This window comes from Triturus cristatus, chromosome 5_2, assembly GCF_964204655.1.
Source record: "Triturus cristatus chromosome 5_2, aTriCri1.1, whole genome shotgun sequence".
Lineage (NCBI taxonomy): Eukaryota > Metazoa > Chordata > Amphibia > Caudata > Salamandridae > Triturus > Triturus cristatus.
In genome coordinates this window covers 450,505,644-450,530,561 of record NC_140588.1, presented here as the reverse complement: position 1 = coordinate 450,530,561, position 24,918 = coordinate 450,505,644, and the positions used below count along the sequence as shown (strand labels likewise).

At 43.5% G+C, this 24,918-nt stretch overlaps 1 protein-coding gene across 2 annotated transcripts in view; it reads right to left on the bottom strand.

Annotated features, from left to right (window-relative positions):
• UPP1 (uridine phosphorylase 1) overlaps positions 1–24,918 on the bottom strand; it is a 99,128-nt gene that overhangs the window by 21,458 nt on the left and 52,752 nt on the right. For both annotated transcript variants that reach the window (XM_085607400.1, XM_085607401.1), the window contains exon 6: positions 14,008–14,217. In XM_085607400.1, coding sequence (XP_085463526.1) covers positions 14,008–14,217 — 210 coding nt within the window. The remainder of the gene's footprint in view (positions 1–14,007; positions 14,218–24,918) is intronic.

Here is a 24,918-nt window from a genome sequence, read left to right as displayed (position 1 = left end):
TTTGGAAAATAGAAAACTATGGAAAAGTTTGATGGCTAGCCATCCTGCTTGACAGAGCCATCTATCAAACTTTCCCACATTGACAGGAACTGCCATGACAAGGCCGGTGGACAACTCTTAATTTGGTAAGTGGAGTAAACTCAGGGTGGAGGATGTAAAATGCTTGGCCAACCTGCTTGCTTTTACTTCATCTGCCAAACCCTAAATCATTCCCTCTAGAGTAGTACATTGAGCAAGACACAATGGTTTGGAATGCTACCCCGAAGGATAGCCAGTGGTTAGACTATTTGCAAGCATTCGTTCCTTCATCTTGGGTGCTTGATTAGCAGTAGTATGCGTGGCAATCTGAGACTGGTGCAGCTTTCCAAGCCTCCTAGTGCCAATGTTTGTGAATTCTAAAAAGTAGTCAATTTGCATCCATTCAAGGAGTACTTACTTGGGTGCAGATTAGATAAATGTTGGTAAACTAGTTGTTATGTATATTTAGGTTCCTAATCCAAAAGATTTACAAGTTAAAACTTGTTAGTGAAAATGGGATGATGATAAAAACCACACAGACAGACCAGACCTGACTCAGGACCCCCTGACCCAACAACAAAGCCAGAAATGCACTTATTTGTGGTGCCATACTGAAGCTACGCCTTTGTGGACCACTGAGTCCAAAATTAATAATTGCCTACTGGACAAAACACCCTGTCCCTCTGAGGTTTGTCAAAACAATTCACCCAGCATTTTATGTTGTTCTGTGACTTTTATGTGAATCTTAAAAGGAACTACCTTAGACCAATTCTTCTTGCGCAGAATATTAGGAACTATAAATAGGCCCTGAGCTTTCTGTTTGCACTAGGAGATTATTTTGTGTGTTTTAATGTCACTCTTTGTCATATGGGGAGGAAATTAACCTCAGGAAATGTATTGTACACTAGATTAAATATGAGTGGCGGCAAGGCTGCCCTTTTAACATCTGTTTGATGTACCTGTTTTTAATGCTGAATATTTATTGTATGTTCTTTTATGGCTGTTTTTTAACCTACCAAATTAGGTTTATTGAATCAAATTGAATTGAATTTAAAAAAAGGGTTCTGGAAGAACTGGAAGAAGGTTCTCCCGAGGTACAGTAAAATGAGAATTAACTTTAGGAATGAATTCTGGCCTAGTAACAACCTTATCATTTTAGGACTGGGATCGTCTTTAATGAAAGCTCCAATCTCACCTAAACACTACATCAAATTGATTGCTAAAAAAGGTCACTATGACAGTTGAAAAACTAAGGGGCATATTTACAAGCCCCCACTGCCACAGGAATGCCAATTTTTATGACATCCCTGAACGATAGGGGCTTCGCCTTATTTACAAGGCGGCGTTAGGCCACTTAATGTGGTTTAACATGGCCTTGTAAATAAGACATCCTTTCACGCTATACTTAGCGTGAACGGGGTGGGAAATGGGTGTTGTGGTGGGCGTTCCACCGCAACACCCATTGATTTTGATGCTGCCCCATATTTACAAGGGTGGAGTAAACTTGGGCAGCGCCAAAATTAAGACCAGAGAAAACCTGGGATTAACATGGCGAAATGAGGAGAAATGCTTGTTTATCCTTGTTTTTGCTGTTTCTATGTAAGCTACATTATGCAGCACACATAGACACTCCAAAATGCCATGAATGATTGTTTAATCATATAAAAATGATGATTTGCAACTTCTATGTGTGCTACACAATGCAGCACACATTGTGTCTCTACAGTCACTCTGAATCTAGGATTAACCACACCTGTTGGAAAAGGCGCATAGTTGGTCTTGCACCAAGAATATGGAACGCTCTTCCTCCAGAGATCAGATCTAACCCCTCGACCTCATCACTCAAAAAACAAGTCTCATGATTACTCCTGAATAACCACCTATTGCAATAGTACTGAAGCCACCATAACTTACTTTTATGTCTTTTTGACATCTTTGATATCTCATTCAGGGTTGACATTTTTGCCACTCTACATACACCAAAGGATTGGTTGCTCTTTTTTCACTTTACATGTACTACAAGGTGGGTTGCTCTTCTTAAGTATGTGTGCTTGTTAAGTTCCTTTATGTTATTGTATTTATGCCTTCACCTCCTTATCGCTACTGCTCCTTTGCACAGTGCTCTGATACCCTTATGGGTCATGTCCGCGCTATGGAAGGGACAACTTCCTGCAGATAAACAATCATTCCCCCCAACACAGGCACCCTTGTCCTATGGCGTAAGGGTCCCTGCGTTGGCACTGGGCAGCTTAATGTAGTGACAGTGCTGGGGGAAACACAGGGGTGCACCCTATCTTTTTAAATATGGTGCATCCCTGCGTTTTCAGAATGGCGGAGCATAGCGTTAGCAAGTTTTCCTTTACACCACAATTCATCATTCTGTTGTACATATGCCCCTAAGTGACACTGTTTCTTAAGGCTTAAATGGTGCATCCTGAAGACCAAAAATAATTAAATGTAGGCCCCATGATGGTACTGGTGAATGAATCACCAGACGTTTAATGAAAAACTGCAAAATGTATAACAATTTGCCTTTTCTATATACAATAAAGACTTTAACTGCTCTCTAAAAACTTGGATGGCTATAGATTGGCTTCTCAATCTAGAACTGGATATAGTTTTAAGGACGCCATCTCTAAAAAAAATCTAAAATCTTAAAAGGCTCACAAGCTACTTGGTGTAACCCCTGAGATTAACAGCAAAGCGGGAAATGTCCCAGATATCTAGTGTATGAAGCTGGAGTAGCGGGCTATCTGCTAAATACACGATGCTGCAATATCTGAAACTCTAGTTATAGAAGTGAAAAACACTCAATTTCAAAACTGTCATCATAAGCGATTCGGGTGCTGATGAGACAAGTAAAGAAATAACAGAGGTCTCAGAGGGAAGATTGACAATTGGTTTAATTGGTTTAATAGAATAAACTATGGTCTCCTTGTACAAAAGGATGCTACTAGTACAAGCTGCAGTTTCTCACTCTGAATCTTCCAGAGCACCTTTGAGAGCAGGAGAGTGGGTAGAAATGCACACAAATGACCTGATGGCACAGGGTTGACAGAGCCTTCACTGACCAGACTTCTGCACACTGGATCATCATGTAGAAGTCTGGCAGTTCAGGATTGTTAATAGATGGAAAAATATCCATCTATAGCCTCTGTAGATAGTTCGTTAAGGACTTGAAGACATTTGGATGGATGTGAAACCCATGAATATGGGTAACCTTCAACTCACTTAGGGGCATATTATCAAGAAACGGCGTTAAAATTATCGCCGCTTAAGCGGCAGAAAACTGCCGCTAAAGCGACGATAATGGGCTTGATAATATGCCCTTGAGAATTCCCATAGAAGCCCATGTTCTGGTGTCAACATGGGCTTCTATTGGAATTCTCTGCGGCATATTATCAAGCCCATTATCGCCACTTTAGCGGCGATAATTTTTACGCTGTGCTTGATAATATGCCCCTCAGTCTGCAATCAGAATTCCTCCCCTCGTAAGTATGCTGCTGTCAGAGTGATTAGATGTTTTTCTTCCCATGAACTGGGCTAATTGGCAAGAGAGTAAGATCACACACCACCAAGGCAATTTATGAAAGTTTTCAGCATTTGGTTGTCTTTCCTGATTACCACATGTTTCCCTTGATGGTATGGAACAAAAGTCTTTAATGCAAGGAAACCTGATTTCAACTCTCTTCAATTCGATGAATGGGTTGCCTCTATTAAAAGCAAATTGCTGTGTATCTTTTTGGCCCCTATATCAGCTCTCTACCCTAAGTGACTGAAATCTGCTGTTATTAGTACTGGCAGATGAGCCAACAAAGACACTCTCTTCAGTGGGTTATCATCCACCAGTGGCTAATTCATCACCTAACTGAGGATGTCTGTTACTGGAATTAGTCCTAACTGACAGGATCCTGATGCAACAACAGATGCTGAATAAGAGGCTATAGATCTTGACTTGACAAATCCAAAATACCACGGCTTTAGTTGTTGACATGAACCCCTAAACCTTCAGAAAGTGTTCTGCAGTTCCATTGTTTGCTCACAGAAGAGCATGAAGTGGGACTGAAGAATCAGTAATACTTTTTTGGGGCAGGAATACATTCCAGGACTGTACAAACATATGCTCCTAAGAAATGGTCATCTTGAGTTGGCAGTAGACAAGATTTTTCCAGTGCAGAGAAAAACAAATTTCAGGAAAGCTGGACACACCACTTCTGTCCACTCCTTTGCTTTTAACAAGTAGCCAGATATCTAGATAAGGGAATACGCAAATGAGTTTCCATTGTTAAAAAACAACTACTAGAGCTAATACCTTCATAAAGACTTTTGGTGCAATGGTTAGGCTGAATCGTAAGACTTTATGCTGGTAATTGTTTTCTTCCAGAGCAAAATGAAGAAACTTTGAGAAGATGGATTGTCAAGTATGTGAACATAAGCATCCTGAAGATCCAGGAAGGTTAGCAAATATCTGGGTCTGCCAGGCTAATGGTTGTCTGCAAATACACCATCTTGAATGTTATAGAGGACGAAAACAAATTTGATCCTTTCAAGTCCAATATGGGTTATCTTATGTTCCCTTAATGGGGGCATATTCTCAAGGATCTATTGCCGAGTTATCGGCACTTTATGGCAGCCAAAGTCACAATAAATGTATCGCCCCATTCACAAGCTGGTGCTAACAGCCGATACCACTAGTTTACCTGCGATAGCATCCACAAAATACATCGCCACAGATGACCCCAGCAACTATCGCTAATGAAATGCAGAGTAGGTGTTCCCGAGCTAAACCCAGTGACAAAACCACACCTCAACAATCTCAGCGACCAGCCAGATTGGCGATAAGATCCCAAAACAGGCGATAAGGTGCGTTGCCAGCAGGAAATTAACACCTGCTCTGACCTGGTGCAAATTTGGACGACAACCTGCACCATAAAAGGGAGTCCAGCTCACAGCTACACCTGAAGAACAACAGATGCCATGGAGCTACTCATCATGTAGCTCAGAGCCCCAAGAGGGCCACAACACCCACCACCACCACCACCACCACCACCACCACCCCCACCCCCCCTGAGGCAGCGCAGACAAAGGCAGTGGACCTTCAGGAAGCGCACCAGCCTCACAGACTTAACACCAGAGAATGTCATTGCCCACTACAGACTCAAAAGGTCAACCATCCTCCGCATCCTGAACATCATTGCCCACAGGCTGACGGTACCAACACAGTGGACAACCAACATCCTTCCGCAGACGAAGCTGCTGGCTGTGCTGCACCTGTTGGCCTCTGGGACATTCCAACCAACAATCGCCAGAGTCAGAGGCGTCTCAAAGCCAGCCCTATCCAAGTTCCTCAAACCTGTCCTGGATGCCATCATCAGCTTGTTACCCCAGTACCTATACTTCCCTCACACTGCGCAGGAACAGCTGGAGACCAAGCAAGGCTTCTATGCCATAGCTGGATTCCCGCACGTGTTGGGGGCAATTGACTGCACACATGTCCTACTTGTGCTCCCTGCCGACACTGCACACAATTACCTCAACAGAAAGCACACACATTTCATCAATGTGCAGGCAATAGTAGACCACCAGGGACTCTTCACCAATGTCATCGCCAACTACCCAGGCGGTGTGCATAATTCATACATCTTCCGACAGTCCATCATCAACCGGCGCTTACAGGATGGCACCTATGGGAATGCAGTGCTCGTTGGTAAGTACCAACGGAACACATCACACACCTGAACTCAACAATCATACAACTCACAACTGTGGGAACCCACACGTTACAGACACACACACAACATGCCAAACAGCATGCCCACCTACCAGACACGACAGCACAACTTACTGTGGTGACCTAGCCAAGCCATGTACACAAGCCAGCAATGGCATGGCACCTCAGCGACACAATAGCAGAATGTGGGGAGAGGTGGGAACCATGCATGTGCGAAGAAGGCAAGTGACCCATGAATGAGAATGTACACAATGCCAAGTGTGGGATGGAAGCGCTGGCCAGACTGCAGTATGCAGACCACAGACATGCCTATGTTGACACATTCTGCTGGTGTTTGGAGTGTAGTGGACAGTGGACGCAACCATGTCACCCCAGGCAGTGGGGAAGAGCGCGGAAAGTAGCTCATTACGTTCCTCCCATAAGCGTGAGCGGAGTGAGCTGGCCCGGCGTATGCCAGGCCAGCATAGGGGTGTGAATAAAAAGCCCGTAGGTCTGGGTGTGGTTCTCTTCTGGAATAGGCAACGTGTCTGCCAGGGCGGTGCCTTCCAGCAAGCCACAAGGCCGACGTCGTGATCGGCGGTGCCTGCGACCATGTGCACCTGCCACACCCTAGGCCGCAGGTCCCCAGAGCCGTCTTGGCCGTCCCTGCGCAACCTGGCCACACCGCTCACCTGCCGACACCGACGTGTGTCAAAGAGGGCCCACTACGTGCCTGTGCAAGCTCCAAGCCCAAGGCCCACGACCTTGGCAGCCTCCTCAGACCATCGCTGTCCTCCAAGAGACAGGCCCGCAGTACTCCTTTTTAGTTGACGTACTCCACCAGCCTACTCAGCGGTCAAGAAGGTGACACATTTGGAACTGAGTCTTGATTATACAATGGCCGAGTACACATATTAATGCCAAGTTGAAATCACTATACTCCCTTCGATGTAGGGACACCAATTCTGTGCATAGCATTCCCACCACACGTGTCCGGAGGCCCTTCCTGACTACTGCCTACGGCCTACACTGCGGTCGAGTAGGTCACACATTTGGAACTGAGTCTTGATTTCTTCATGGCAGAGTTCAGATCATTGTACGCAAGGAGAGGAGTAAGAGGAAGATGTGGTTCAGTCCTGAGGAAAAAAGGATACCCGTTACGGAGGTGATCAAACACTACCAACAACTGCTCTGGTGCCACTAACTCTGTGATTCGCAAGCCAACGACATGTGGCTGTGGGCCCATGCTGATCGCCGCCTCTGGCCTACACTGCGGTCCTGTAGGTCACACATTTGGAAATTAGTATTGATTTGTTCATTGCATAGTTTACATCACTGTACAGGCATCATCGCAGACTGCATCCCCTCCCAGCTCTGGTGCCACTGACTCTGTGCCCTGAAAGTCATGCACACTCTCTGGTTGGACTTTGTTGGCGTCTGAGTATATCGCCTGGGGGCTGTCTTCATCATCATGTAGCTGATACTGACTTGGCATTGAGAATGAGTATGTAGTATTAATCTCCTCCATATTGCCTATTTCTGCTTGGTACTGCCCTCTGCATCATGCCCTGGAAGAACAGCTTCCACTGTCCCCTGAAACACTCCGCGACACTCACCTTGGACATCGACGAGGACCTGCTCAGTCCTCGTGGCCCTAACTCAGTGCACCGCAAGTCACCGTCCCTTGCGGGTTTGTCTCTGCCGGCCGCACTGCATTCAGGTCCACTAATTCTGTGCAGCTCAAGTCATGGACCCTTGTTGTTTGTACATTGAAATTCTGATTATCTGATCACTGTTGTAGTTGTTGCCAGCACCAACCAACCCCTGAGGGGTGGCTTGCACTACCCAACACCCATCCAGCACAGGCGTCACTGGACGTGCGGCCCTGGCAATAAAAAGTGACGGGTGCACGTGCCCGTAGCCAGTTCCACAAATTATCTCAGTGTGTCCATGTGGTCATTATGTATGCATGCGGAGCTCTGGGTCATGCCACATAACATTGTGCTGTGGGACATGTAGCTGTGTCGGACCCCCCTGTGAGCGTAAGGGAGTGGACCGGCATACAGCAGTACGGCCTAGGGGTTTGGTAATTCAACACGTGGCTCTAGGTGTGGTTAAGTTTAGGCCTTGCCAAGGAAGTAACTAATGCGTGTGTCTCTGGTATAGTGTCGGTGCCACTCGTCACGCAACATAAAATGTTGCTATGTAGCATGCCCCCGGAGTGCGGACTCGGACGAGGGGTAAATGAGAGTGCGCAAGCCCGTCTCAGGGTCAGGGTTCAGACACGCCAACTGTTGTGTGTGTCACTATTTCCACAGCATAAGCCAAAGGTCATACTCAAATGCATGGCGAGTTCAGCTAGGCATAAACTCTACATCTGTGTCCGCCCTGTCCTTACCATAGGCCTACACACACGTGGCCGCCCACCTTCAGCGCACACCATCACTGTGTTGTTGTCAGGCTTGTAGACGTGCACAGACAGGCATGACAATGGTGTGCCGTAGGGGTGAAAGTGATGCAACCACGCTGCGCACACTAGTGAATAGGCTCAGGGGGGAGGGAGGAGCAGCAGTGAGGCTACGCAATACACATTGATGCTGCTCTTTTGCAAAAAGCAGTACATGTTATTCAGGAATCACAAAGTCACACATTTCACACACCAATGAACCAGTGAGCCTGCCAGCACATCATGCAGAACCAACTATTGACTCATGTCTCTCTGCACTGTCACAGGTGACCAAGGATATGCACTCTGTGCTTGGATGATGACACCCCTCCGAGCCCCGAACACACAGGCCCAGAGGCAGTACAATGCAGCCCACAAACGCACCAGGAGCATCGTGGAACTCACATTTGGCGTGTTGAAGTCACGTTTCAGGTGCCTGGACGTCACAGGTGGAAGGCTCCTGTACAGCCCAGACATTGTGTGCAAGATGATCGTTGCATGTTGTGTGTTGCACAACATATGTGTACGCCGCAAAGGCACCATGGATGCAAGTTCCAGATGCACCGGTAGATGATGATGAAGATGAGGCAGGTGGACCACACCCCAATGCAGCCACAGCAGGAATAGACGGTAGGGACACCATCAATTCAAATTTCTTCAGATGAGCATGTTACAATGTGACAGTCCTTGGCACTCATGGGACAGTACAAAATAACCACAGACACAGCATGTGGAAATAAATGCATTCAAAAAACACATTCCCTGAGTGCATGTCACTCATCTGTAGAGGCACATCACTCAGACAAGTGTGACATGTATTGCTAGCGATTTTGTGAATTGTTCATGGATGGTGGGTGTGTCACCTCTGTGCAGAGAGGCTGTTTGGGAGTCACGTATTCGATCTGCCAGTTCTGTGTGTCATATTTAGCAGGGATTCACACTCTTCGGTATTTCACATGTGTCCATGATCATGCCATTTTGGCTGCCATTTGTGACCTACAGGTGACAATATGGCTCCTTTTGGGGTTCGATATGTACCACCATGATGCAGAGATGCCCCCTGTGACTCAAGTACCACAACGTGGGCAAAATGTATGTAAGCGGGAGTCGCTGCCCCTACAGTCGTCCACGCTTTCATAATTGATTGATTGATCATGGTCATGACACGTCTGTGTGCAGGAGGGGTTGCTTGTCCCTCTACAATGTGAAAGGGAGATGCGGTTTCACAGTGTATTTCATGCATGTGTCAGCATTTGCACAGTTTACATGCGGACTGCATGTCAATGTACATTGTGACCGTGAGGGGATGCTTATTTGATGTGGGACAATGGTCATTTGTTCTACGTCACGGATGTGGGCTTGTGCTCTAACATTGTCATCTCTTTGTTTTTTTTACTCACGATAGGATTTGCAGTCCTATCGTTGGTTATCGCTGATTTTTTGTATCGCGATTGGCCACATCGCTACTATTTTCGTGTTCATGTTTCACGTTTTTGCAGCATCGCGTTGATTTTAACGCGTTCATTTGACGCGTTATTGTGCGACTATCGCTTGGTGCCGCCAGGTTGAGAATACTATGTTAACACGGCGTTGTTTTCCCGCGATAGACTTCAATATGCAAAGTTGCGTTAAGCTAAATTTGTGATGGTTACCACACATTCTTGAGATTATCCCCCATGGTTTTTTTCTTAGAAGGAGACGTAAGTAAACTTCTGTACTATTTAATCTAAGGCACTCTTGTGATCACTTTTTCCTGAAAAAGCACATCTGCTCCGGTTGGGAGATCATCTCTTTTGCACTGATCATTTATGTGAAACATTCAACTAAATCATACACCTGGAGGAGGTTATTTGAATTCTAGTGGACATCCTTCTTAAAATTTAGCATTGTCAGGCTTTGGGTGGTTGGTGAGGCACAGTTGAAGTGGCGAGAAACAGGATTTGTCATCGAAGGTCCCCCTTCACCAGCAGTACACACACAAAATATCCACTTTTGTTGTTGTGCCATCTGTTGACCATGGGAAAATAAGAAGACCTTAGGTTTTGTGGCTGATCCCTGACAGGTTGCAATAGCATTTGCTCTATTCTGCAGACCACTTTATCTATTCTTCTAATTAAGGACCAAATATATTAGGCCCCACAAATGGAATTTTGTGCTACATCCATCTTCTCAGGTCCTATCCAAATGTGCCTTCCACCTGCTGTAACTGCCCGAGGGGATGCAAGAGCTGCACATAGACAATCAAATGTGTTAACTTTGAAAAAACTAGGGCAGCCGTTACATTGCCAAGAACTCAGGACAGTCTCCTTTAATTTGCTTTATCCTGAAAGGCTTAAAAATCTTTTAGCAAAGCTTTTGATGAATAGGCAGCACATGTTGGTGTGTGAAAGGCTAAATTAGAGACTGCATAAGCCTGTTTAAGAGACCTTTCTGCCTTCTCATCTACTGTATAAGATGGTAAACACTTGTCTGTGCCTAAATAAGATAACATACATCCCAAAAGTAAATTGACTTTTACAGGCTGAGGAAATTCTATGTCAAAGTCTATAAATGAATTGAATTTGCATAGAAATCCAGGAGACCCCATCTTATCAATCCCCTTCCATTCCATTATAAATATATTCCTCACTGCTTTATGAAGAAGCAATGCCAACCACGGACTCTAGCCATAGAACTGAGAAGGATAGGCACGTAAAAATAAAAAACAACAAATGTCTTTCTAGGTTTCATTTACCAAAATAGTCAAAAAACTATTATTGATTGTCAATCCGATGAAAACCACTAATAAATGTTAATACCAATGTTAGGACACCTGGATATTGTTCAAGAATCATTTATCTACAAAAATTAATTGAAAAGACCAAATGCAAATACACAAGGATCTAAAACAAACAAATATGGTGCTCCTTGAAATATAGTGATAATACAGTGCAAAGGAGTGCAATGGTAAGGTGATCATGAGAGATGCAATAGACGATACGATGATCAGTTACAGGGCTAACGCATTGAATAACTAAATATAATACGGAAATAATCCATTATTTTTAATCAATGGCTCCTGATTGACCAACTTCTTGATAAAATGTCTTTTTGCCCACTATTGTCGATGACGTTTGGACCCTTAGAGGAATTTTTGATTCATCATCAGGATCTACCTTAAGCTCTGAAAAAATGATTTTTATCCTGATGATGTGATTGTTTCACAGGGTTGCCGTTTTTGCAAGCTCTATACATTAGAACTTGAATAAACTAGTCTAGTCAAAAGCAAGGCTAGAAGTGGGTCTCTGTAGGTATTCCAGTATAATTCTGAACTCTCATGACATATTATAGCCTAACAAGGCCTAACAATTGCACCAATCCCATCTACAAGTCGAATTTGTCTTAAAAAGGGTGGACTTTGTATTCTGGACTTTGTGGAAGAAGATCTTCCTATAAGCAAGGGATACCAACTGAGGGTACCAGTAGAGAATAAGAAAGTAACATGACTTAAAAATGTTGGATGCAAGCTTGAGCCACAGCTTCTGTAAATTTCCTGATTCACAAAAATAAATGCTTTCAGCTAAACTCAGCATACATACCCAAATTAGCTTCCCAGGTGGAATGATAACATTTGATCTACTATACAAAGGGGGAACAAAAAAGCAAGGGGACCATAGAGGGAGTGAAAATGAAAAGAAATAGCACACAAATGGGAAATATCAAGAAACACATAAAATCAAGTCAGCCCTGGCATTAGAGTGAGCAACAACACCTATGACAAGCAAATAGTGGGAAGGGACAGTGACTGCAACAGCCACTAATTCTAAGGGGGGAATTATGAAGGTGATGTACTGCATGGGCTGGCCCGAAATGCATCGGGGGATTCTGAATACCTCTTTTATTGTATGGATTACACATATGTGAACCACATCTTTATTTGAAAAAAAGACATTGTATGAGGATTATCATACATGAATTATTCATCATGGATTAAAAACTTTATTTAATTTAATTACATTGGAGTTACCTTCATTACTCAGACGAGTGTATCGTCGCTTTTGGAGTGCTACGTGAGGAAGTCTTTTCCCTTAGACGCTTCTTCTTGCTGGTGCCAGTGAATCACAGCCCAGGGCACAGGTGGTTTGTACTGAAGAAGTGGAACCTGAGAGGCATCCCCCCAATATGTCTCCGTATGGAGCTGTCTCCCCCTCTCTTGGAATTTCTCATAATTCACAGTTATCTTATACCTGTTTCCCCATCCACTGTCACATCTCTCAGCCCCCCTTCTGTCTCCAGAACCTGCTGCCGCATGTTCCCATCCCTTTCTGTATCTCTAATGCCCAGCTGTATGTTCTCATGCACTTTAATTGTATCCAATCAGCAGAAGTCTTCTTTCATCCAGTGCCATCTCATGCCTTTTGCTGCCATGTCTTCATTCACTGCTGTGTCTCCTGAGCTCTTGGCATTCCTACTCTCTCCTGTCCATTTATCCAAATATTTGCTTCCCAACCTCATGTCCTCATTCCCTGCTGTCTCTATCTTTCCACTAACATGTCTTCCCATCTAATACTATGCCTCAGGATTGTTGCAGTTTTGCAGATTCTTTTTCATCCCCGCTTTCTCCATTTGTCATGTGCTTTCTGTTTCTCATTCTTGTTTTCCCCCTAGTGTGTTTTTCTCTCTCCTGCTCTGGGTCAAAGTCTAATGAGGACAAATAAGTGCCTGGGGAGTAATCCACTAATGCATCTTAAGATCCTCTCAGTTAGAGGCCCAAAGTTACAAACTGTGCTTCATCATTCAATGACCTGAGACACTGTAAATTGTTTAATTCTCTTCTCACTGATCTCCAATTAATTTCTATCTAGTTCATAGTCTGAAAAACTACTAAACCCTCTCTTATCTCTCCTACCAGAGATCCTTACTATTCATCATCTTGTTTCCTAAAGAATGCAACCCTTAATACTCCAGGGAGTCTCAATACTTTATTGTTTAGATGTGCAATTTATGATTTTACTGGTATGCAATTGTATTCATAGATAATTCCAAACACAAATAGAGAGAAGATCATCACTGCTAAAACGCCAGTGGTGGAGCATTCTCAAGAAACCCTATCAGCTAGAGGATTAGTGGGATTTAGAAATCATTTCTTTACTTAGTGGGTAGTGATTGAAATAGCCTCCAAGATAAAGATGGGGAGACAAAGGGGGGCAGGGGTTATAGTATGGAATATATGGTGGATACAGCCAGGGAAACCAAGCAGACTCTATGTGGTGACAGGATGAGTCAGCAATATGAACACGCATACTGGTTAGGTGGTCCTTACCCACAAACTTAATTTTTTTTGTTGCTCTATAATATATCCCAAAGAAGGAACAGCAGCAGATGACAAGATTTTGCGTTTGTAAATCGTAAAAGGCTCACATTCTTAATTGAAAAACTCTGCACCTTTGCTCATTATTTTGTGTTACTGAGTATGCCATTTCTGCCTGTAATGGTGGTCACAGACAAGAACAAAGAGCATTAGTGAGCCACCCCTAAATTAGGGCCACTCCTAAGCCATCAGACATTTGGCCATAAGGCGTAGGGAAAGACTTTTCCATGGGGGAGGTAACCCTATCTCAAAATGAGGTGGAACAACTGAGAGTTTGACATGACATGGAAGGGGAACCGCCGGATTCTCTTTGGCTCTTCCATCCTGCCAAACTCTAAATGACCCCTATGTCTCTTATTTCCATCATCTGGTAATCTGATGGACCTAGAAATGAGCTAACCCCAACTTTATGAGCATAATAGTAAAAACAGGAAAAGTTAACATCTCAGTTGCTCTTTGGATTTGTGAAGTTTATCTCCTTACCTTCATAGAAATCCATGGTGCACATTGTTTTTCCAATCACTGTGTTGAACTCGTTGATCTCCTTGCTGCTCTCTAGCAATTCTTGTGCCAGTTCTTCATCCAGTTCAGTACAGCGCACCACTCTTTTCCCTAGGATTATCTGCTCAAACTGAGGGCGGAAGGAGGCATCGACAGACTGACTGGTTACCACCACTGAGCCGACGTCCAGACCTAGCAGGGAAAAAAATGCATATTCACACGTAAATATTTCAAACATTTAAATAGGCTTATAGAGTTAAATGTTCAACTCCAGCAAAGATCAGTTCCCATTTCATAGCCATTTTACTGACAACATCTGCTAGTTGAAATTCACAAGTGGAACAACAGTCAGTTCTCCGTCTAGGATTCTTTGCACCAATCTGAAACAGCTGCCTACCAGAGTAGGATATGTCAATAGCAAGGTTCCTAAATTCATTATACGCAATTTCCTCTGGCTCAGATCTACTTTAGTTTTATGCACACAACAATAAACACTATTGTGCCCTTAAATGTCTTTTTGAATCTGGGGATTTTTTTGAAAAGTTGCTTTACATTACTGTAATAGCTGGGGTCATGATGACTCATTTACTGTCATTTGCTTTCAATACTGCGCCCAGATTATACATAGTCTGTTCTGTTCTCTCGCTTCTGTGATTTCAGCCTCAAAGTTGTGTCTGGCACTACTAAGCAAGGATTCACAATTGACTAGCTCAGCATCTGGTAGTTTGCATTTCTTGTATCTTTTTCATGATCCTTTTTTGTTCTGCTATGCACCTGCTAATCTGAGTTTCTATTTCTGTCATACGTACTCTCATTTGAAGCAATGAATGAAGATGAGAAAAACCTAGAAAAGTCACGCAAACTATGGATGCTCACTGGTAATAGAGGAAATATCCTTTCTCTGACAAATCACCTTCTTTGTATCATACTTCTTGGGATCAAGGTACCGTTATGATGGGTCTACATTCCTCATACTGATCCCACTTGCTGTGTATGTCCAAAGCTTGAAACCCTGAGGCAAGACTTCTTCATTCATTTATTTGTAACCACTGAGTGGTAGGTCCCTGGCCTCGTCTGTAGGTCACTATGTGCTGCTAGTAAATTAATCTTGTAATATCAACTAGGGGAGTTTAATCATATTTACATGTTTTCAACAAATACAGACTCCTGCATAAAAATACTCAACAAAAAAGGGCAAAACACAAACGAGAAATACAACATAGTGGGTCTTGTGTAAAAATATCCCAAATAAGAAATTGTAAATTGCGACTGATAACTAACTATTCACAATTTGTAATTTCTTATTTGAAATGAAGTGAAATGGAGGATTTGGTAAACCTGATCCCAATTTGTGCACCAATTTCTACCGAATGCATTAGTATTTTAATAAACCGATCTATGTACAAATACGTTGGTTCACAAAATACAGAATCGTAGTTGGTCACAAAACGACCTAACTCATCAATATTTATGAAGTAGGTCACAAATTGAGACCCACTATGATTAGCCACAGTCACAAAAATGGTGGACTGCTGGAGTCAGCTGGAGTCTGTCACTGCTTTTAAAAAAAACAATGTTTTTTTTTTTAAATGCAGACGGTTTTCTTACATTAATCCTTTTTAGAAATACTCCTAAAAAACATATTTGTCAACATTCACAAAGGGGAAGGGGTCCCTTGGGAACCCCTTCTCGTTTGTGAATGGCTTACCACCTCCTTTGAGTTGGTGGTAAAATATTTATGTTTTGTGACCGTATTTCTGTTAAAAAACATCAATGCGTACCATAAGGAATCGGCATTTGAATGGGATACCCTTAACACACACCTTACAAATAGTGCTTTCTAATGGTTTCCTAAACCTATTTAACGCCTTGGCAAACCTTTCCTGGATCATTAAATGGAATTAGTGTATCTAAAAAGGGTTTTAGCATTTGCAAACTCCTGATTTACTAAATATGAGGGTTTGCGATTGCTTTAACCCACTGTACTTTGTGATTATTGTATAACCACCAACATTACACAACTGCAGATTAAAGCGTACTTAATCTTTTCGAACCAGCCTAGAGTGGCAGAAAGCACTTAAATCAGGTCAAACTCAAGTATAGCACTCCATATTTAAAGCAGGGGAGAAGTGGGTAGCAGTGTTACAAAGGTCCATGGAAGCAGTGGTTAATTTGTAAAAATAAATAAGTAGCTGGGCTTTCTTCAGGAGGCAACTTTGACCAGCCCATTTCTCTTGTTAGTGCTGCCTAACTCAGAACCAACAAACCTACAAGTGGTGTAATGGCCAGAGCTGAGGAACCAGGTTCAAGCCTCGGCCTAGGCTCAACATCCTGTGATTCGGGTCGAATCACTTAATCTCCCTGTGCCTACCACAAATTAATGTGACCTTAACTAGTGCTCAACAGTATCATTGGCTTTACTAGGGGCCGTTTCTGGATGGTGGAATTTAAGCTATTCTTGTTTACAGAAGGAGCTGCAGTCACCGATTGGGGGTGGCGGGCGGTGGGGTTTAGTGGGAGTTAAAAGAGAAAAAATACATAACTTACTCGCCACAGCTGGCTGGTCTTCCAACAGGAAGCACCTATGCTGAGGCTCCCCTGAGCCAATCACAACGTTGCATTGCAGCCTTGTGATTGGTCTGAGTGTCATGGTTGGGCGCTGTGACAGCGACTGGAGGCCTGGGCATGTTCTCCATGCAGGCTGTAATGCAGCCTGCATGGAGGACATGTAAAGTGCGCATGACAGTTTGGCCAGCTCGAGAGGGGACAGGCAAAGCAGTCATGCGTACTTTGGAGTGGGCAAACCACCCCCTCTCAGCTCCTTTGTCATCAGAGCAGCCCTAACACACCCGTAAAGCTGTCAGCAGCAGGAAAAAATAAAATGCTAATAACCTCTAATTATTATCATTTTATTTTTACTTTCTTTTGCTGCTGCAAAGCAGTGGGCCGAAGCTCCTCTGCCTTAGCAGATGACCCGCCACTGGTTTAAAGATGACAGGAACATCTGCACCAGTGCTGCTCCTGTGCAGGAAGCAGCAATAAAAAGGTGGGATTTAAGAACATAAAGAGCACTCACAGAACTGGCCTGTGTGATTAAATTTGTTTGAGTGAATACCATGTATGCTCTCAGAAAAAAGAGGGGAGGAGTACAGAGAAAGAGAGCGGGCCCACATATAAGCTGTGCTCATCCACAGACCGATGCTCCCCTTAGAGAAGTGAACATTGCAATAGAAGGAAGTTTCACTCATAGCCCAGGAAATGCTAACATCCATCAGCCACAATTGGCCTGTTCGCAGCCAACTGGTAGCTCTGCTAGTGTAACTTGCCAAAATTATGTAGTTATAAAAAGCACCACCGCCAACCCCGGACAACAGAAAACAGCTCCACAGCCAGCACTGAACTTCACAGATGATCATCTTACCCCCTGGGAACTGAAAGATTTCCTTGTTGCCTCGGCAACCCCAGTGGCCACTTTCCACACATGGCTCTTGGCACCTAACTAGTAGGGGTGAGCATAACATTAGTAATTCAGTGTAGCGTAATGATGCTGAATTTACCAGAGAATTCCACAAGATTATGCTTAATTATGCAAGAAGAGTAATTCTGCATTCAGAGTTATTTATTAGCACAAAAATGCCTCCTTGCGGCCAAAATAGGCGCATGAATGCATTGTGTGCTAAGAAATAGCACTACATACAATAGAAAACAAATAGCGGGTGCTAACAGCCGCTGGTACTCCCTAACTGCGCTCTTGGGATAGGATTTTCTCCCAATTTATTACCAGCATTTACAACTATTTGTGTAGTGCAAAATGCCCCCTCTCATCCAAATGGAATGAGAGGATGCATTTTGCGCTAAGAAACAGTGTTAAATTCCATAGAACACGACTTGCGAGCAAAAGCTAAATGTGCTCTTGCTGTAGAATTCCTCCCCCCTTAGTTTACTCACAATTATGCAAGCTGGAGTAATCGTGTAATTATCGGTTATACTCTTTGACATAAAATTACCGAAATTGCTCCAAATACTCTAGCATAATTAAAATTACGCCCGGGCCTACTAATTAGCTACTCTGGTTTCCTGTTATCACTGTGTTCATGTACTGAAAGAGCACGGTGTGGCCTTGCCCTTCTACCCTCAGCTAACTGGATACGATTATAGGAGCGACAGACTTCTTGTTCAGTCCTGTTAAGCTTGGGAGGGTCCAGGTCCAGTACTCCTACTTCCATAGCCAGGCATGCCCCTTTATGTGCCTGATCTCAATCGCACCAAGCATTGGTCCCCCTCTACTACCCATGTAAAATGATGCTCACAAAATAAAGGTCTAACTATGGCAAAACCAGTCTGCATTTACTTTTGTTCCCGTATGAATTGGCCTGACCTTGAGGTTTTGGCAGAACTGCTTCTATTTGAAAAGGAACAGACCTGATTTGTAGATAGCGGCCTCTGTCTACGGTGGCATAGTGGGTGAAAAAGGATGGACGGAATGCAGCTCAAGTGATCGTCAGTGCTGCGATTACGTCAATCATTCCTTGCATTACTTTATTTTCTTTCTGTTGGACTTGGCTCGTTCTGCAGGGTCATGGCCAAATGTTTTATCTTCACCCTCCTGTTTTCTGAACCCGTTTTTGTTGGCTTCTACAACTCTGCCCATTTTATCACTGCTAAACAGTGATAAATTGCTTGTGGTCTCTCCTGTAAACATTGTGAAATTGGCTTACACCCAATTGGCACATTTCATTTGATTATAAGTCCCTAGTAAAGTGGTATTACATGTACCCAATGCCTGTAAATGAAATACTAATAGTGAGCCTGTAGCACTGATTGAGCCACCCACTTAAGTAGCCCTTAAAACATGTCTCAGACCTACCATTGAAGCCTGTGTGAGCAGTTTTAAACCAACATTTCGACCTGGCAAGATAAACCTTTTTCCATGCCCAAACCTCCCTTTTTAATGCATTTGTCACCTCTAGGGTAGACCCGACACAACCCAGAGGGCAGGGTGCAGCGTATTTAGAAAGTTGGACATGTACATCTAGGTTTTACATGTCCTGGCAATGAAAAACTCCTTGAATGAGTTTTTCACTACTGTGAGGTCTACCTCTCTCATAGTAAAATATTGGGTTCCCTTATTACACTTAATAAGTTGTGACTTTTAATTAGAAACACATATGAATGTCAAGTTTGGTATATAATTAAAACCCATCTTTAATGGTAAAGTCGAATTTTTAAATCACAATTCTGAAAATGCCACTTTTAGAAACTTTACATTTTCTTGCCCTAGCCATTTGGTTCCTGCAACCCGTATCCTGAGTCTCATGACTAGGTGTAGATGGTAGCTGGTCTTTGTGTGTTGCTCCCCGGCAGTGAGACAAATGGGAAATAAGTATTAACAAGATTAGCCATCTCTGACTTGATAGATGGTAGAGCTGTCACCTAACACACTTACATATTACAAAGCCTCTGCCTGAGCACACTCACCAAAGGTTTGGCACTAATCTTTTCTGAGCCCAGACTGGCTGGGGCCAAAACCTCCAGAAGCTTCTCCCATTACAAAGTTGGCATTCGGTATAAATATTGGACCCTCAGAGCCAGCTGTAGGAAGGACACCCTGATGCACTGCTGCTTAAGTCCTGCCATAATTGCTGAGAAGGAAGACTGGACCTGGACCCTCACCCCAGGTATAAGTGAGTCCAAGTGTCAGCTGACTGACCTCCTGTTCTGAGCTACAGGGATATAACAAGCTTCAGAGGCTCTCTGCATCTGCACAGCTGACCTGCTGCCTTGGCCTGCAGCTGGACCTGCCTGAACCCTGCTGGCCTCTACTGCAGTGAGCTCCCGAAGAGGTGCCCCTCAGGTCCGGCTCCCTTAGTGTGACATTAGAGAGCTCCCCTTGCAGCCCACTCTACTGTGAACTGGACTCTTCGCACCAGACTGATTTGATGGGGATCATTATTAGAGCCATCATGTTATTGGGATTCTAGTTCCCAGCAGTGCATATGCTAACACAGAAGTATTTCCATTTTGTCTCAAGGAGAAATGCCATTGCTAATAACATAAACCTGCAACTTAATAATGCTCAGGAGAGTGTTCCCACTCTTCCAGGCCAACAAATACAAGGACCCCAAAAATTGATTAGGTAGTAGTGTTCCTCAAATAGGAAAAACGGCACACCAAACTAAATACAAATAATAAATGAAATACATAAAGTTAAGGCGTATTAGTGCAAAGAGATCAACAATTGCAAAAGGGTGCTCAAAGCTAATGTTGATGTCTACTACCTGGAGACATCATCCGTATGTACAAGACATACACACATAAATAATCACAAAAGAAAAGACTTAAATGGCACACCCAAACGATATAAAGGTTCAGTTCCCCACTAATGTAGATTGCCAGCTATTCTCAAGTCACATATATTTGTCAAAGGGGAAGATAAGAGGATCAGTTCCATTAGTTGGTCGTCTTGTTTGATAACAAATCCGAGACCCCTTAGAAGTTCAGTTGCTTGTCATCTTTATTTTTTAGGATTGCAAATTCCAATACACGAACCAGCCGACACGTGTTTCGTCTTACAAAGACTTTTCAAGGCACAAATTGTAATAAGGTTGTATTGATGGTGTCGTAGTACTCTGTAGAGGTTCAAATACACGACATCCAAACTATCCAAGGTTTACTTGTTAGTGAGACGGTGCGGATTGCGGTTGTATCTCCTTCCTTGTGGAAACAGACAGTGGGTGCACTCTTATCAAGGATTTTGCACGCCACTAATTCCGAGAACGTTACTGAACAGCTTCTGCGTATCTTATTGGAACGGACTAAATTCTACTCCTATTGATGGTATGATCTACCACACGCTACAGTGACCTTGGATAGTTTGGACGTCGTGTATTTGAACCTCTACAGAGTACTACGAACACCATCAATACAACCTTATTACAATTTGTGCCTTGAAAAGTCTTTGTAAGACGAAACACGTGTCGGCTGGTTCGTGTATTGGAATTTGCAATCCTAAAAAATAAAGATGACAAGCAACTGAACTTCTAAGGGGTCTCGGATTTGTTATCAAACAAGACGACCAACTAATGGAACTGATCCTCTTATCTTCTCCTTTGACAAATATATGTGACTTGAGTATAGCTGGCAATCTACATTAGTGGGGAACTGAACCTTTATATCGTTTGGGTGTGCCATTTAAGTCTTTTCTTTTGTGATTAAATACAAGGACCCTGCAAGATAACTGGTACTGTCAAACCTAGATAACTCTAACAGAATCTGTAAGAAAGAAAAACAATTTTGTCATGGTCCGCCCCATTTTTCTTGTCAGAAAGAACCACCTGACTCCCCTGAGAGAAGTGTTTTAGGCTTTACAATAGGATTGCCTGCCTATCACGGCCAGGGTTCTGTGGTGTACCCTGGCCACCCAGTTGACAGGAGACAAGTGCAGTCACTCCAGTCTGAGATCCAGACCAAATATGCACAGGTGACTCACCGAGGAACAGATGTGTTCTAGGGGATCTGCGTTCATGGAGGAGGTAATGCTTCTATGATCCTCGCATTCAACACAAGGTGTAGTGTTTTCTCCCAAAAACGTTATGGACCTGATTACGAGTTCGACGGTCCATCGGATTGCAGAACACTGTGGTGGCGGTCCACTCGCCATATTATGAATATGGAGGTGAGACCACCACAGGACCACCGCCACCGCCGGAGATCATGGATCCCGGACCGGTGGCGCGGAGGTCAGAGACCCTAATATGCTGGTGGTGCAGCTGCAGCACCTCCGAGCATATTAGAAGTTTCCTCGCGACCACAGCTTTCATGGCGGTGAGGCTGCCATGAAAACTGTGGCCCTAAGGAAACATAGCGAGTCCTATGGGCTCCCTGTTGCCTCAGGGTTAAAGGTTACCTGCAGGGGGGCACATGTTGTGCCCCCCTGTGTGCCGTCACACCCTTTACGTCCCGGCATGGACTTTACAGTCCATGCCGTGCAGCAATAGGCTTTGGTGTTCCCATTGCGGTGACTTTTTTAATAGGTACTGCCTGCGAACGCCAAAGGACTACCCGCCAGACCCTGAGATTACTCGTAATCTGGCAGCCGTCCGGCAGTCGAGTTTGGCGGTCCTGGAGCTGGGAGCTATCGTAGAGGCCCGCTCCACGACATAGAACTCGTGATCAAGCCCTTAGTCAGTTATGGCATTTCTGCAGTGATTGTCAGTCAAAGAGCTGTTCTGCAGGCCTTTTGGAGTCTTGTCCATGGAGGTTGGCAGGCAAAGTGTAGCAGGAGAGTGGTAAAGAGGAAGATGTTAATTGGGAGGTTCTTCTTCTGAGGCCCGAAAGATGCCATTCCCTTTAGGACGGTAGGTGCGCCTTACATTTATGCTAACCAATATTGCCTTCTTCTCAATTTTTTTTATCTCAAGCCCCAATTCAAAATGGCACCAACCCTTTTTCCTGTCATGTCATACCCTGCATGGCATATATATGAGAAGGCTACACCTTGAAAGGGATGCATGTTCCTTTTTTTCCATCTCATTTATCAATGATTTTGAAGCATTTTTCTCTTGATTTTTTTCTCAATTTTTCTACAACTGCATTCCTTGTTTAAGTTTTTTTTAGTTCTGCAGATCATATGTGCCGCTCTTTCTCCACCCTTGTTCAGGGTAGTTTTGGGGCACTGCTTTTAACCCTTATATCTTTTAACATTTGGTTTTGCCCTTGTGTTTTTTCCTTCTAACTGGGACCCTCTCATGGAGACATCTGACACCTTTCACGTATATATTAAGTGCTGGATGGCACTTTGGTGATTGGGCAATTGGGAAGAATAATTCTTTCCTCAGGCAATAAAGAAAGAAAATTGAGAGACCTTCAAAGTTCACAGTCCTCGACAACTACCCAGGCTCGGATGAGAGCCTTTTGGCAGATTTATCAAAGGGTAAGGCAGCATTTCTGCACCACTCACAGAATTTATATCCAAAGTGCAACCTAAGAAGGTGATCTGGGTAGCACAGTGTAAGAAGACCATTGATGTCCTGAAAGAGGCACCGTATTCTACACCAGTATTCAAAGTACCTGACTTCAACTGGAAGTTTTTGGTGTAGAGAGATGGTTTAGAGCATGCTTTGGGCCTGTACTTTTCAGCTAAAGGATGAAGAACCGGACCAATATATAAAGTTCATTATCAGATCTGTACTACTTAGAGAAGTAGAATGCCACTTAGAGGGAGGCCTTTGCAGTGCTGTGGTCCCTTAAGAAACTGAGACAATACATCTTTGGGACTCGTTTCTGAGTTCAGACCAACCACTGACTCTGGTGGATAATTTAGATGCAACAGGGACTAACCCTAAACTGTTGAAGTGGGCCACATTGCCCTCCTGCCATTACACACTGTTTAGACATTACAATGGAACACAGACCTAGGGATGGTCAAGCAAATGTTGATGGTCTTTCCAGCTTTTTTTAGCCTTGGCAAAGAGAACTCCCAAGGGGATAGTTAGGTTATCTCCACCTGTAAACTGGAGAGGGCTTGTGTATAAAATAACACAATTTTGGCTGATCCCAGTTCTCTTTTTCTTGCCTTCTTTTTCTGGCTTTATGAAACTCAGAATTATGCCATTAATAAACAGTGGTATGGCATTGGTGCTTCCCCAAAATCATATACTTTGTATTAGCTTCACCCTATTGGCTAATTTAACTTTACTGGATAGGGTTGAGCCATCTGGGAGGGGGCAGGAAGAGCTGGCAGAACACAGAACAGTTTATTTTTAATTATCTTTTTATTTCAAAAACAACAAAGTAGTTACCTTCACCACATATGCAATATATTGTCACTTCTCTTGGTTACATCTTTTATATTTCTAACAAACTTTTTAGCACCACTTTATTTAGTATACCACCCGTTATTCTCTTATCAATCAACTTCCTCATGCATTTCCTCCCGCTGACACAGAACAGTTTTAACACCACTTCCTTCAACTTGGAGATGTCAAGCCTGGCTGGTAGGACATGCTACCTTCCATTCTCAGGGCCATCTCAATTTTCTGGTTCTAACTCCAATAGAAGTGAGAAACACTTCTGACCCTGACAGAGGAGAGAACCCCTCATCAAGGTAGAGGAGTGGCTAGGGGAATGACCAGAGATGATCCAGGTAGAGGCTGGCACGAGTGATTTTGTTTTAGGCTCATTGGAATTTTGCCAGTAAACCAAGAGAGGAAGAACTACAAAAAGAGGTGGAGAAGTTAAGGAAATGTAATCAGGTCTGGTGTAAACAATTCTCCAATCACTGGCTAATGCACAGGACTGGCACTTCACCATCATCTTATCAGAATATTCCTGTATCTGGGAAGAAAACTCTCAGGATTTGGGGTTATTAGTTTTAGTTTTGGGAGTTTTGTTAATGAAAAAGTAAAAAAAGTAAAAGTATTATGAATGGTCATAAAAACCGATGGTGGCCATCCACCAAACATTTTGTACCTCAAAGGGAATGGGCTTGATGGCAGTTGCTATCAAGGTACAAAGATGACTGCTATGCTGGCGGTCATCTCTAAATATAATGGATGGAGGACCATTGGGATGGTGGACGTAATGTCTTCCACAATCCTGAAGGACTGTACTGCGTCCATATAGTTTAAAATCAAGCCCTAAGTTCCAAAGTAAAAATGTTGCCTTGGCTGACCCGCTTGGTGCATCAAGCCTCAGCTTCATTGGGGTGCACCAAAATTGCACTTAGGTCCAAGTCAACTGTGAAATGATACTTTATATTGGCACATGACTTTTTCTCTGTGCTTTTTTCCTTAAAACGTAAACATTTGGATCTGTAGCCCCCCTTGTCTGATTGTAATTGTTTTGGTGTGTTTCGCTCATACATTTTTCTCTATTTTTTAAATTGGTTGGAGA